At 35.6% G+C, this 15,138-nt stretch overlaps 1 protein-coding gene and 3 non-coding genes across 6 annotated transcripts in view; 1 reads left to right on the top strand and 3 right to left on the bottom strand.

Moving 5' to 3' along the window:
• tsga10 (testis specific, 10) overlaps window positions 1–15,138 on the top strand; it is a 49,965-nt gene that overhangs the window by 26,093 nt on the left and 8,734 nt on the right. Inside the window, exons 13-18 of one of the 3 annotated variants that reach the window (XM_065295370.2) lie at window positions 1,701–1,903; window positions 2,057–2,161; window positions 2,457–2,639; window positions 3,167–3,856; window positions 5,007–5,100; window positions 9,829–9,879. In XM_065295370.2, coding sequence (XP_065151442.2) covers window positions 1,701–1,903; window positions 2,057–2,161; window positions 2,457–2,639; window positions 3,167–3,197 — 522 coding nt within the window. In that variant the 3' untranslated portion in view covers window positions 3,198–3,856; window positions 5,007–5,100; window positions 9,829–9,879. Of the gene's footprint in view, window positions 1–1,700; window positions 1,904–2,056; window positions 2,162–2,456; window positions 2,640–3,166; window positions 3,857–5,006; window positions 5,101–9,828; window positions 9,880–14,691; window positions 14,785–15,138 lie in introns of those variants that run through there. The other 2 variants (XM_065295367.2, XM_065295368.2) reach the window with 2 other exon arrangements.
• trnaq-uug (transfer RNA glutamine (anticodon UUG)) lies at window positions 191–263 on the bottom strand. Its single transcript has one exon. It is a non-coding gene; the product is annotated as a tRNA-Gln (tRNA).
• Window positions 424–496, bottom strand: trnar-ucg (transfer RNA arginine (anticodon UCG)). Its single transcript has one exon. It is a non-coding gene; the product is annotated as a tRNA-Arg (tRNA).
• trnar-ucg (transfer RNA arginine (anticodon UCG)) lies at window positions 738–810 on the bottom strand. Its single transcript has one exon. It is a non-coding gene; the product is annotated as a tRNA-Arg (tRNA).

Here is a 15,138-nt window from a genome sequence, read left to right as displayed (position 1 = left end):
AAACCATGCATTTCATTACATGCAAAGTGAAACACAAATTCAGGGTTGTAGGATCCTTATTTAACGATTTGACAAAGCAGAGTTTGTTGTAGCAACCATGCTGTTCCTGAACGACCTATGTGGGACTCAAACCCAAAACTCACAGCTCAATTGGTGACTTAGTGTTCGAACCCTAAAGGCTACCTCCAATTGACCCAGATGGGACTCGAACCCACAATCCTCAGCTCCAAAGGCTGATGCCTTATCCATTAGGCCACTGGGCCACCTGCTTTCCCCATCTTGGGTATTCTCAATCAGAGATTTCAGATCCATAAACCATGCATTTAATTACATGCAAAGTGAAACACAAATTTAGGGTTGTAGAATCATACTTTAACGGTTCGACAAAGCAGAGTTTGTTGTAGCAACCATGCTGTTCCTGAACGACCCATGTGGGACTCAAACCCACAATCCTCAGCTTCGAAGGCTGATGCCTTATCCATTAGGCCACTGGGCCACCTGCATGCCTCACTCTAGGTTGTCTCAATGAGATATTTCAGATCTACAAACCATGCATTTCATTACATGCAAAGTGAAACACAAATTTAGGGTTGTAGAATCATAATTTAACGGTTCGACAAAGCAGAGTTTGTTGTAGCCACCATGCTGTTCATGAACGACCCATGTGGGACTCAAACCCAAAACTCACGGCTCAATTGGTGATTTAGTGCTACACCTCATTACAGGCTATCTTCAAACAACCCAGATGGGACTTGATCCCACAATCCTCAGCTCCGAAGGCTGATGCCTTATCCATTAGGCCACTGGGCCACCTGCCGATCCCATTTTGGATATTCTCAATCAGAGATTTCAGATCCATAAACCATGCATTTAATTACATACAACGTTAAACACAAATTTAGGGTCTCAACCAGAGATTGTAGGATCCTTATTTAACGATTCGACAAAGCAGAGTATGTTGTAGCAACCATGCTGTTCCTGAACGACCCATGTGGGACTCACACACAAAACTCACAGCTCAATTGGTGATTTAGTGCTACACCCCCTTACAGGCTATCTTCAAACGACCCAGATGGGACTCGAACCCACAATTCTTAGCTCCGAAGGCTGATGTCTTACCCATTAGGCCACTGGGCCACCTGCTGTCCCCATCTTGGGTATTCTCAATCAGAGATTTCAGATCCATAAACCATGCATTTCATTACATGCAAAGTGAAACACAAATGTAGGGTTGTAGAATCATTATTTAACCGTTCGACAAAATAGAGTTTATTGAAGCAACCATGCTGTTCCTGAACGACCCATGTGGCACTCAAACCCAAAACTCAAAGCTCAATTGGCGATTTAGTGCTCCAACCCCTACAGCAGGGTTCCCCAAATCTTACCGTGGAGGGCCGGAGCACTGCAGAGTTTAGCTCCAACCCTGATCAAACACACCTGAGCAAGCTAATCAAGGTCTTCATGATCACTAAAAAATCACAGGTGGGTACGTTTGATTAGGGTTGGACCTAAACTCTGCAGTGCTCCGGCCCTCCAGGGTAAGATTTGAGGAACCCTGCCCTACAGGCTATCTCCAAATGACCCAGATGGGACTTGACAATACTCATGCTCCAAAGGCTGACACCTTATTGATTAGGCTACTGAGCCTCCCACAGATTTCTTGAGACTGTGTCTAATCGTTTCTGTGTTAATACATACAGGTTCAGCATGAACTGGAATCCTGTCGCTCAGAGGTGGAGTTGTTGCAGAAACAGCTGGCCAGTGAACGGTTATCTGTTCAGAGTCTGGAGAGCCTTCTGGTGTCTACACGAGAAATGGAGCTTCAAAGACAGCTTAATTCTCAAGAGCGACAGGCTGAAATACAAATACTCAGGGACAAACTTAGCATGGCTGACAGCAAAGTGTAAGTGTAGCACATACAGGCATGAAAACTTATAGATGACCCACACATGCATACTGTTAACTAACAATTTTAAACGCTTAGAGGGGAAAATTAGTCATCACATTTTATAGAAAGTCAGAACTTCTCCTTTCTTTCTTGCTGTTATTTCTCTAGGAGTTCTCAGAGCTGGGAAATGTCTCAGCTGAGGTCACGATCAGCCCAGCTGGAATCAGATCTTGACATGACCAAGAGACAACTGTCCACTGAGCGCTTTGAAAGGTCAAGCACAAACTTTAAGACCTGTTTTATGCACCTTATCATAAGAATTAAAAATGGAAAAATTAAAAATTGTAATTTGTCCCTTATGAAAATTAAACATGGTTTTAAAAAACAGGTTACTGTAGTAAAACAGTGGTTACCACAAAATAATAATAGTAATCAATAGTGATCAATACACCAAAAAGTGGTAAAAAAGTTTTCCATAAAAAACATGGTTCATTTTCATAAGGGTTATTTCTTTGTCTTTTTCTGTGTCAATAAAACATGGTTGGAATGTTCATTTTCATTCTCTCAGGGAGCGTGCAGTACAGGAGCTGCGCAGACAAGGTCTCTCAACTCTCTCCCCTGTCCTTTCTTCCACAATGCGCTCTTCATCTACCTCACGTCATCGTTCCCTGAGCCCTCACAGATCCTGGTCTCCAGAACGCTCTCATCACAACTTAACAGACCCTCTGCATGTGTCACACTACCCCGACAGGTGTGCTCACCTGCATACTACACCCACCTGTATTACTTTAATTCTTTGATCAAATTGTGTAATTAATAGCATGAAAGTTTGATTTCAATCACAGCCTTTTCTCATGTCAATATTAAAGACACCAATGTTATATTTTCACAGAATGAGCTTTACATTATATAGCTATAATAGCTCACTAGTATATGGTTTAATCTTAGCTGCTGTACTCTGCTTCTTATGTTGTCCACCATTTTTCTGTTTTCTCATGCTTTTATTAATGTAAAGCTGATTTGAAACAGTTAAACAATTGTGAAAAGCACGTTATAAATAAAATTTAATTGAATGTAATAGCTTTACAATATTATAAGATGAGTAAATCACAGAAAAATGACTTCTCTATTATATATCGTGACTTCATACAGTGTTACATATTTTTAAAATATGCATATATATTCTCATATATATTCTCTTGGCAAGTTTGTAAGTGACTGTTAACTAATTGATAATTAGTTTTTAACCCACTGCTTGTTTGTTCTTTCTTTTAACAGGAGTTTGGCTTTCAGGGATCTTAATGGCTGAGAAGTTTAAAACACAAACATTTTTGTGGGGGGAGTTTTAGGCATGAAAGAAATTCACCAAACAATGATATTATATAGGTTTTGGTCATGTATTTCAATAAACCAATAAATGTGTTTTTTATTGATGTTTAATTCACAAAAATGTAATTCTGTTTGATTGTTTTTTTTTTTATTTATTCACGTACATTTTTACATATTCATATGTCACTGTGATCAATTTGAATTCTCCTGAATACACAGTTTTTGTTTCACTACAGCATGTTACGTTTTTATCGCATGCTTTTGCATCTTCAATATAAAGTGAAATGAACCCAATACATAAAATAAAAAAACTACATTTAATAATTTCTAAATGCAAAACTGATCCCATTTATCTCTTTTTGTTTGTTTATTTTGGGAACTGTTGAGGAAAATTTAGATTTATGAATATAATATTTTGGCAATAAAATAAATACATTTCCTATATATTCTATATTTGGTTTACAATGAGAAAACATCCCATTTGGCTCCAATGCACCTGCCCGTGCGATGTGACGCGATGTGACATCATCAAATGGGCGTGTCTAATAACCTGAGCGCGCTGTTGTTCGAGCTCCTCGAGCATTATAGATGATATTACTGTAACGCAGGTGTGCTTTCCTGTATTTCTATCCCGCAAAGGTAAGAAGTAATTTTGATGGTGCTTTTATTATCATTGTGTTCATGTTTATAATCATTATAATAGTTTACAGTCGGTTCTGAGAATATGAAACATCGTTTCAGGAAAGGTTATTGAAATAGTTGATAAAATAGACGAATAGTACTTAACCATTTGTCAGTTGTGTCGTTTTCTTGGTTTAGACAGAAAATAAGGTGAAGAAAATAAACGCGTTGGGAAGTATTTGTCACGCGCTGATATATATATAAAAAAACGTACAATACAGAATACCCAATTTTAATGTTACGTTGCTATAAACAGCCATTCATCTGTTTTGGAATTCTCTGATTCGTTTTACGATTGCAAAAGTTTATTAAAAGCGTTTTGAATGTAGAAAATGAATCAGTGAATAACGTTGTGTAGGTACACGAGGCGGATGTTAATGCATGATGTCATCCACAATACAATCACAAGTACCTCATGTTTAATTATACGTGTGTGCATCTTGAAGATCATTTTAATATACGTGGTTTCTGTACGTGTCAGTTTAGTTAGTTGTCCCATACCAAGAAACTTATGTCACTGGTTTTGTAATCCTAATAAATAAATGAGTAATATATTGACCATGACTTGTTGTGTTTGCTTGGGAAAGACCTCTGTGTCTGGATTGCATTAATGTCAATTCAATCCAAAGGTCAGTTAGTATACAGCAGGGTTAAAGATGGCTTGGGTATTTTAACAACACAGTTAATGTTCAAGCAGATTAGTCACCCTAGAGTTAATGTTTGCTGTTTACAAGACCAAGCTGCTGAGAGGGCTAAACAGATCTCTTTACCTTTACCCAAATTATAGTAAACATTTTACAAATGTATTCCATGTCTACTACCACACTATACTATGTATAATATACACTTTACTATTCTATACTTTTATAACTACCATTACATAAGTAATACAATCTCATCCTTTATTAACTGTGCTATGGTGCGCTATACAAAAAGTATACTATATTATAATTAGTGCCCTATATTTAAAAACAGTAACTTGATCCAGTTGTTTTCCTAATGTTAAACCTCATGTCTCTTTAAGTCGATTCATTTTATAGATGTCTCATAGGATGGCTTTTATCATGACTTTTGAATGAACTGACTGATTTTTTTTCCCTCTGCGCAGATTGCATTTCACCTGCGTAACACAGGACTTGAATTGATGCATTCATACCTGAATAAAAGGGAAGGTCGAGTCTAAAAGAACGATGCTGAAAAAGGTCAGTTACAGTTAAAGAGATGATATTTCTGGCCCGATCTCAGGCTTTTCGGTTATTCAATCAAGTCAGTTGGTTGCCAGCTACACCTTATTGTCTACTTGGATTTCCCATTGAGAATTAATTTCGCATCTGTGTGCTCTTTACGAGCCGTCTGAAAGCTTTGACATTCGCAAGTTGTTGATTCAGAGCTTGTTTTAGAAACGGTCCGCTGGGAAAGGTCTCCTCTTGTGTTACCTGCAATGAAAGTCACAGGTGTACATTTACTTTAATTGCACAAACAGCAAACTTGGATTTCTGATATACTAGGAGTTTCCTGTAACCTGTTGGGCAAAACAAAATGTTTTACATAAATGTCATTTAAACCTCAGAGATTGAATATACACGTAGAGATTTTATGTGGTGTACTTTTACAAGAACCTTGCACAGAAAACATGGTTGATATGACAACTGACATATGCAAATACATTAAATGCACCTAGCACAGAAAAGCCACAGTGTTTTAATGTCAAGGCTTTAATATGGCAGATTGAACCATGCTTTCAATTCAGCCCAAAATATTTATATAGTGCTTTACACAATTGTCCATTGTTACAAAGCAGCTTTACATGAAATGGAAACTAAGAAAAGTACAGAAAAATGAAGAAATAACAAAAGCATAGCACTTTTTGGATATAGTTTACGATGGAGTACATGCACTGTAAAGATTTTTGGCTCAAAATAAAGTAAGCTACTCGGCCGTCCCAAACCCGACAGCTAATCTAAAAACACCAGCGAGCAAACACAAACGCCTGCTTTCACAGACTGAAGCCAGGACTAGGCCTCAGTTAGATATTTAAAGGAACAGTATGTAGGATTGTGGCCAAAACTGGTATTGCAATCACAAACCTTGTGGCTAAAACTGGTACTGCAATCACACAACTAGTGGCCAATACACAAAATGACAACATAAACATCAGTTGAGGGCTGCAACTCCACTTTTTAAATGACAATATCCTGGCCAGGCCACTGATGTCAGTGATATAAATATTTGAAATGAAAATGATTTCTTAACGTCTAGTGACATATCAGGGCCATTTTATGATTAATTGATAGAAATTTCTTACATACTGTTCCTTTAAGCATCCTATATAAACATGCCTAAGGAAAAGATGTTACTGGTGTGTATTTTGAGACAACTCAATGGCGCTGGCATATTTTAAGATCTGTTATTGCAAGTTATTTTTAGTTGAGACCGATCAAACGTGTGTCTTAGTCTAGGACTAATCTTAAGCCGATAGTATAAGGTTTCGACGATGTCAGACATATCGCCAATAGCAGGCTTTCATGACAAAAGTTGGCGATGGTTATTATTATCATCATCATTATTTCACATTAACATGCGCTTTGCATGCTTTTCCTCGCATGAAGGGTTTGTGGGCTTCACTTTGCGCAAGAGTTGTAACACAGACGGATTCCTTCTCACATGCACCTGGACTTAACGTGTGCATCTTTGACTCTTGCTCGGACATGAATGCGCATGAATCGGATTCTTCCTTGCACATGAGCTTGTAATAGTGGTTGTTAGCGTGCAGAGGGTTAACGAGTGTGTTGTTCCCGCTTTCTGGCATGCAGGAAATTTTAGATGGCCTGGGTTTAAATGACACGCTCGGATTAATGGCATTAGTTTTAAGAAGGTTGCGGTCATGGCAGTGTTGCCCTTGCTTCTTTTTTGTCAACCAATTAAGTGACTTGTCATTAATGAGTAAAAAAATTAGCAAATAAATAAATGAGTAAACTACTGTCCCGCCTCCGATGCTGTCATCTCACAGGCTGACGATAGGACAATCTCAAAATGGGGCATATCGCCCAACACTAATACAATATTGTTACAATGTTCTTTGATACCTACATAAAAGTTCAGAGACTTTATTAAGTGCAAAAATGATCCAGAGATGTCCATTTATAACCCTCAGATTTGAAAGGGTCATGAATAATAATGGCTGTTTCTCAGTGCGGCTTATTTGAGTAGCTCTGTGTCTGTGTATTCAGACCTTTTATTTGTTCCTGTATTAGGCGAAGATACAGATTTTAAGGAATAATACATTTTTTGGAGATTGTACATGGACGTTTCTGTGTTAAAGCAAAAACCTTAAAATAACGTTTCCAAAAAAGTTTTCAGTGGTTAATCCACTCAAAACAGGGTGAATGGCACTTTCACATTCGCTTTGCAGCCCTCTATCGACCAAAACCGCACTAAAGAAGTTTCCAACCGTCGGGAAGTGGTCCTGTAGTCGAGTGAAAAATACAAAAACTTGCTTTACGGCAGACCTACAATCCAATCAGAGCCAGCTATGCTGCAGTATTTAAGACAGTGGTAATGAGCAATTACACTTCTAACCTGTAGGGGGAGCAACGAGCAATAAGTCTTTAGTGTTGCTTTAAGTTTCTTTTTCAGTGTGGACCTGCAAACGTAACTGTAACGTCAATAGTAGAACTTCAGCTTAAAAGCTAGCATATAGCATTATCTAGCATATAGCGCTAACTAGGGATGGGCATGATTAATCGACGATCGATAATTGATCATTAAGAATTAAGTCGATGACGTTAATTTGTTATTGATTAATCGAATCCTTTTTTTATCTAATGCAGGTTGCTTTGCCTAGCGTAGCGTGTGTCTTGAAGCAATTAAATAAATTTCACTGTGTGGCAGCAATTCAACATTTTACCACCAGGGTGCAATATTTGACACCATACTCCGTTATCTGTGACCTTCCGTTTTGATTTAAAAAAAAATAATCATGAAGAGGTCATGATTTTTTGGAACAAATGAGGTCTCTGTTTAAGAATGCGGCTCGTAGCTGCAGGTTCCGCTGCTTTAGAGCACCGCATATTCAAGCGCATATATGTTCCGTTTGTCTAACTAAATGTAGTTTAACTGTTTGCCACAAGTTGATCTTGTAATAAAGGTCTCATGGAGAAAGACACGCTGTATTTTTGTATTCAACAAAAGTTAAATAATTATTTTTTATTATAAAAATATTAATGATTAATCGATAGTCAATCGTTAATTCTCCCGACAATCGACTAAAAAAATTTTATCGAATGCCCATTCCTAGCGCTAACTCAGCAGCCACAACTTTGTTTTTGGCATTGCAACAACGTTGTAATTAATTTAATGTTGGGGCGTACTTCTCGACTGTGACGTCACAGTCTGTGTTATGTGGTCTTTTGCATGCACAAGCTTTACATAGTAAGGAGAAAACAATCATGTTTGAAGCTCACGATTTGTTATTACCACGTACAGAACTTTTAATTATTCATTTATGCCTTTGAACTAATGAAAGTCTCACAAAATCTCAGTAAAACTAAGATATGAAGTCTCATGAAATTGTATGAAAATCTCATGAAATCTCATTAAAACTGAGATATAAAGTCTCATGAAATTGTATAACCTCTTATGAAGTCTCATGAAATCTTGTAAAAATCTCATGAAGTCACATTAGATATCTCATGAAAATCTCATGAAGTCTCACGAAATCTCACTAAAACTGAGATATGACGTCTCATGAAATCATATAAAAATCTTATGAAGTCTCATTAAAACTGAGATATGACGTCAAAGGCACGAAAATGAAATATAATGTGTACTTTTTTAAAGGGTACTGCCCAAGTGACACCTAGGGACCACTTTATCTTTAATACTGACTGAGTAAGGTCATGATTGGAATCAATGTAAAATCGAAGTTTGATGCTCCAAACATCAGAAGTAGTTTAGGAGACTTTAGCCTTGGATTTCACAAAATACCATAAATATTTCAGAAATTTCACTGTTGTAAAAATCTGGATTCGAGATACAAGAAGTTCAAGAAGCAAACAGAGCTTTTGTTCACGAGTCTATCATTATTTTCAAAGTGAATGTTTAACTGTATCCTCCACAGAAGAATCTCTGCAGGCATAATGTCTGGTTAACTAAATCACGGTAGTAAACTCAGATGAATGCTCCTAGAAACCGGACTCATTGGTCTGAGGTGGTGTGACGTAAATTAGCCAGATTTCATTTTGTTTCTACAGCAATGCTCCTCGATCATGGGTGAATTATTTCAGAGAGGAACATTAAGTCTATCTTGTGACGTCCTCCTAAGGTCTTCTCTTTTTACTTTGTGTATGTGTTTGTACAGCTTCTTGTCTCTAAGAGACATTTGTGTCTGTGTAAAAGAGCCATGCCCTAGATTCAAACCTATTCAAACTCTAAACCACAATGACCCTCTACCTAGAACATGGTTATTAGAGCGCTTTTTGTTGGTTACATTTCTGTTTAATATTTTAAAAGAAGTCACTTGGCATAGTTACATCTATACTTATTAACTCTTAATAAGGACAAGTATGCTTTAGCCAGGGACTTTACTACACAGAGGGACTTCCCTCGAGATCCCTTGAGGAAATAATATGAAAAGCACCCAACGCTGAAGAAAGATTTTCTGCAAATTGTGATATAGATTTGGATAAGTTCCTCGGGTAAAGCTGTCATATGGCATATAATGAATGAGTTGTTTGAATTGTTTTGATATAATTTTTGGGGATGAACAGATTCCCAATCACATTCGAAAGCACCTGTAAGTTTGTGCTAAACTTTTGTGTTCCCTTGAAGATATTTAGTCAAGATTAAATTAATCTCTCTTTCTTACACACACATTGTCTGTCTTTCTGCCTCTCTATTGTGCTATAATCCTCTCTTGAACTTTTTTGCAGATGTCAGTGGTCTAAAGACCTAGTTGCTGAGGTAACAGTAAAGCCACAGGTAAGTTTAAAAAATAAATGCTTTCCGATAGGGATAGCGCACTTAAACATAAACATTCAGAAGAAGCTTGGACATCCTAGTTAGATACAAGTTATACAGGTTTTGAATGACTAACAGTAAAGTAAACGTAATTTAAATGTATGTATGTACTATTTAATAATTTGAATTGAGATTTACTCAGTTTACAATAGATATATAATATTACGAATGTTTTGCATTGTCATCCTTATCACATATAAATTTGCTTCCAATATGTTGATGCTTGTAAATACAACCTGAGGGAAGACGAGTGAAGCTGAACCGTGATGTTCTCGCTTGCCTCTGTTCTTACATAATTGATTTTTGATCTTTTGGTTGAACAAGAGCCTATTGTGTTAATTCTAATCCTCTCCACTTGATCATTGCAAATCCTTTGTCATCTTTTGCATGCTCCGGGCCACATGTGGCATCGTGACTATAGTATACCGAATGGAAAAGCGGGCTTCTTGGTATTTCTGTCATTGGATTGTTTGGTTATGAAGCGAGAACAATAGAGTCGGGTGTGTATGTGTGCGTATGCTTATGTCCTGCTGAGCCAAGTACATAAAACATTATTGGATTTGATTACCCAGTTTTTCATTAGACAAGACACAGGTATACATATGCACCAAAGCTTGATCTTTAATTTCCCCTGTAGCTCAGTATAATGTTACAGCCATGACAAATTATATCAGACTGATGTTTATCTTTTATGTTGCTGTTGTTTACTAAGGCAAGCATCATTTTTACCCTCAACTATTAAAGTTTAGATTATAAAAGTATAATAATGTAATTTTTACCCAAGACAATTTTATTGTATAGAGGTTGCTGGTTCATGAGACCTAATGAGAATTCATAGCTCAGATGTTTTCATGAGATTTCACAGCTCGGAGGATTTCATAAGTTTTCATGAGACTTCATAGCTAAGAAGAATTTGGAGTTCTCCTTTTTCTTGAGATTTCATTTGACTTTATAGCTCAAAGCTTTTTTATAAGATTTCGTGGAACTTTATAGCTTAGATCTCAGAAAATGTCATGAGGTTTCACGCGACTGTATAGCTGTATAGCTCAGACATTTTCATGAGGTTTTACGAGACTTCATAGCTCAAACATTTTCGTGAGATTTTCATACAATTTCATGAGACGTCACATCTCAGTTTAAATGGAATTTTATGAGACTTTATATTTTACAGTTTAAAGAGATTTCGTTAGACTCCATGAGATTTTCATGAGATTTCTCAGTTTTAATGAGACTTCACAAGATTTCATGACACTTCATAAGATTTGTATATGATTTCATGAGACTTGATTTCTTAGTTTTAATAAAATTTCATGAGACTTAATTAGTTTTTAAAGAGATTTCATAAGACTTCATGATATTTTCATATAATTTCATGAGACTTTATATCTCAGTTTTAATGAGAATTCATAAGACTTCATGAGATTTTCATACGAATTCGTGAGATGTCATATCTCAGTTTAAATGAGACTTTATGAGATTTTCATATGATTTCATGAGACGTCATATCTCAGTTTAAATGAAATTTCATGAGACTTCATATTTCAGTTTTATTGAGACTTCATGAGATTTTCATACGATATCATGAGACTTTATATCTCAGTTTTAATGAGATTTCATAAGACTTCATGAGATTTTCATACAAATTCTATAATATTCAGAAATATATAAATATTTTAGTTTAAATTAGATTTTATGAGACTTTATGAGATTTTCATACAATTTCATGAAATGTCATATCTCAAATTTAATGAAATTTTCATGAGATATCTCAGTTTTAATGAGACTTCATAAGATTTTTATATAATTTCATGAGATTTCATATAAATTGTAATGAAATTTGATGAGACTTTATTAGCTTTTAATGAGATTTCATGAGACTTCATGAGATCTTCATACAATTTCATGAGACTTCATATCTCAGTTTTAATGAGATTTCATGAGATTTTCATATTATTTCATGAGACTTCATATCTCAGTTTTAATAAATTTTATGAGACTTCATGAAATTTCATGAGACTTTATATCTCAGTTTTGATGAAATTTCATGAGACTTTATATCTCAGTTTTGATGAAATTTCATGAGACTTTGTGATATTTTCATACGATTTCATGAGATGTCATATCTCAGTTTAAATGGGATTTCATGAGACTTCATGAGATTTTCATTAGATATCTAAGTTTTAACGAGACTTCATTAGATTTTCACAAGATTTCATGACACTTCATAAGATTTTTATATGATTTCATGAGACTTCATATCTTTAATGAGATTTCATGAGATTTTCATACGATTTCATGAGACGTCATATCTCAGTTGTAATGAGATTTCATGAGACTTTATATTTCAGTTTTAATTAGATTTCATAAGACTTCATGAGTTTTTCATATGATTTCATGAGGCTTTATATCTCAGTTTTAATGAGTTTGTATGAGATTTTCATATTATTTCATGAGACTTTATATCTCAGTTTTGATGAAATTTCATGAGACTTCATGATATTTTCATACGATTTCATGAGAGGTCATATCTCAGTTTTAACTCTTTCCCCGCCATTGACGAGATATCTCGTCAATTAAGAGAAAATGCTTCCCCGCCAATGACGAGATTTTCCGTCTTTCCGCAATACCGCTATTATCCACCAGGTGGCAACTTTTCCGCAACTTTTTAAAACCGGAAGTATTGCTCTATGGCAAGCTGCTGCATGTCCGTATCTGTTTTAAAGATCGCTCTGAATGGGATCTCTATGAAAAGTCCGTCATAAAAATGGAATTATCTCTGCTTTTTGCTCAAAATATGGTGTTTTTGCAAAAACCTACCCATATTCAAAAGCTGATTGCAAAAGAACCACTAAAGGTAGGATGAAACGGGTTTTTTTTTTGAAAGCAGAGGGTCTGTTCTTTCATTTGGTATATTGTATGTTTATATATTTAAAGAAGAACATTTTCTGGAAGGCATTAAACTTTGGTGAAAATCATGAAAAACGCTGGCGCTGGCTGGCAACTTTTTTTAAAAACGCTGGCGGTGAAAGAGTTAATGAGTTTTTATGAGATTTTCATATTATTTCATGAGACTTCATATCTCAGTTTTAATAAATTTTATGAGACTTCATGAGATTTCATGAGACTTTATATCTCAGTTTTGATGAAATTTCATGAGACTCTATGATATTTTCATACGATTTCATGAGATGTCATATCTCAGTTTTAATGAGTTTTTATGAGATTTTCATATTATCTCATGAGACTTCATATCTCAGTTTTAATAAATTTTATGAGACTTCATGAGATTTCATGAGATGTCATATCTCAGTTTTAATAAATTTTATGAGACTTCATGAGATTTCATGAGATGTCATATCTCAGTTTTAATGAGATTTCATGAGACTTCATGAGATTTTCATGAGATATCTCAGTTTTAATGAGACTTCATAAGATTTTCACAAGATTTCATGACACTTCATAAGATTGTTATATGATTTCATGAGACTTCATATCTTTAATGAGCTTTCATGAGATTTTCATATGATTTCATGAGACGTCATATCTCAGTTGTAATGAGATTTCATAAGACTTCATGAGTTTTTCATATGATTTCATGAGACTTTATATCTCAGTTTTAATGAGATTTCATGAGACTTCATGAGTTTTTCATATGATTTCATGAGACTTTATACTTAATGAAATTTCATGAGACTTAATTAGCTTTTAATGAGATTTCATAAGACTTGAAATTTTCATACGATTTCATGAGACTTTATACGTTTTAATAAGATTTCATGAGATTTGCATACGATTTCATGAGACTTCATATCTCAGTTTTATCTTTGTAGCCACCTGAGTTCTCAATTCACCCACAACGCCTAAAACCGTGGCCTCCAGTTTTGCATGGACATGCACGACTCACATTTTCCAGTTAATTAAATCCAGTTCATTTAACTAAAATGAGACTGGAGTACTGGGTCGTCCTGGATCTGCCAGTGCTCTGCTCTCTTACAAACACTCCAGTGAATCTGTGATTAATGCATTTTAAGGCCTTAGTCTAAAGCTTGGTTTCCCAGGCTTTGTTGTTTGCATCACACTTGTGCATCACTAGGCAATAGGTATCTCTGCCCAGGCCAAGTTAACTACTCTCTCCCCTCTCTCCACTGATATATAACAATACAAAGCCGATTAAAAGACAGAGGAGGCAGTTATGCACTCTGTGGTTTCCCAGTAAGACGAGCCCAACAGGATGAAAGCATACGTTATTGCAAAAATTAAAAGCAAAGAGCGAGAGAGGGATACGCCTGCATTTACTGACCCAACTGTTTCCTGTTTTATCTTCATCATAAATCATGTCAGTGAGTCGATACTGTATCTTAATGCCATTTGTATACAATATTTTACATTAGAGTCATATACCTGACAAGATCTGATCTAAGTAATGTAATCGAAGCTTGTGAGTGGTGGTAATAGTAAATAGTAAACCTAACCATTTTAGGGAGGACCTTTAATCTGAAACCATGTACAAAGCGGATCTTTCCTTACAAGGGCATCGTACAGGAATCTTACTAATGCCTGGGACAAAGTTTATCACCTTTGAACACAGGAAATAATGCACTAAAATGCATGCAAACACAATGTATTAGTCACCTGTCATCCACGCCTTTTTATATCTGTAAACACATGCAACGTCTCTCATACAACTGAATGCATTTTTTGATTAAGTCAATTGCATAAATTCAGTTTACAGGCGTCTTCGGATATCATAGATTTGGATATTCTTTCTTTTTTAGGTTTCTTTTGAAGATACGTCATAGTTGCACCAGCAGATAAAGACATGGACTCTAATTTTGGAGAAATTGACAAAAATGGAGAGGACCCGGCAGGTTAGTTTTGGTCTTTTATTTAAATACACTCACACAATTTGGTAACATTAAAAAAAGATACACTGAAACAAATTAGCTTAAAACTCTTTTGTAACTTGTAACACAGCTGTATTGGGAACTTATAACAAGTAATATTGTTAATTAGCCTTAATGTAGCTAATGTTATGGTTGACAAACAACTTATAAATTGCTGTTATTCAGTGACTTCAAATGTGGGTCTAATCATATTACAGAGTCAGTTTTTATTATCAATCATAATCATGTATATGTTATACATCATATACAGTATTGTGCAAAAGTCTTAGGCCACCAACAGCATTGTTGCAAAGTTTTAATGACCATCCATATTTATTT

The sequence above is a fragment of the Paramisgurnus dabryanus genome, chromosome 4 (genome assembly GCF_030506205.2).
Source record: "Paramisgurnus dabryanus chromosome 4, PD_genome_1.1, whole genome shotgun sequence".
Classification (NCBI taxonomy): Eukaryota; Metazoa; Chordata; class Actinopteri; order Cypriniformes; family Cobitidae; genus Paramisgurnus; species Paramisgurnus dabryanus.
This window is presented reverse-complemented; position numbering and strand designations above follow the sequence as displayed.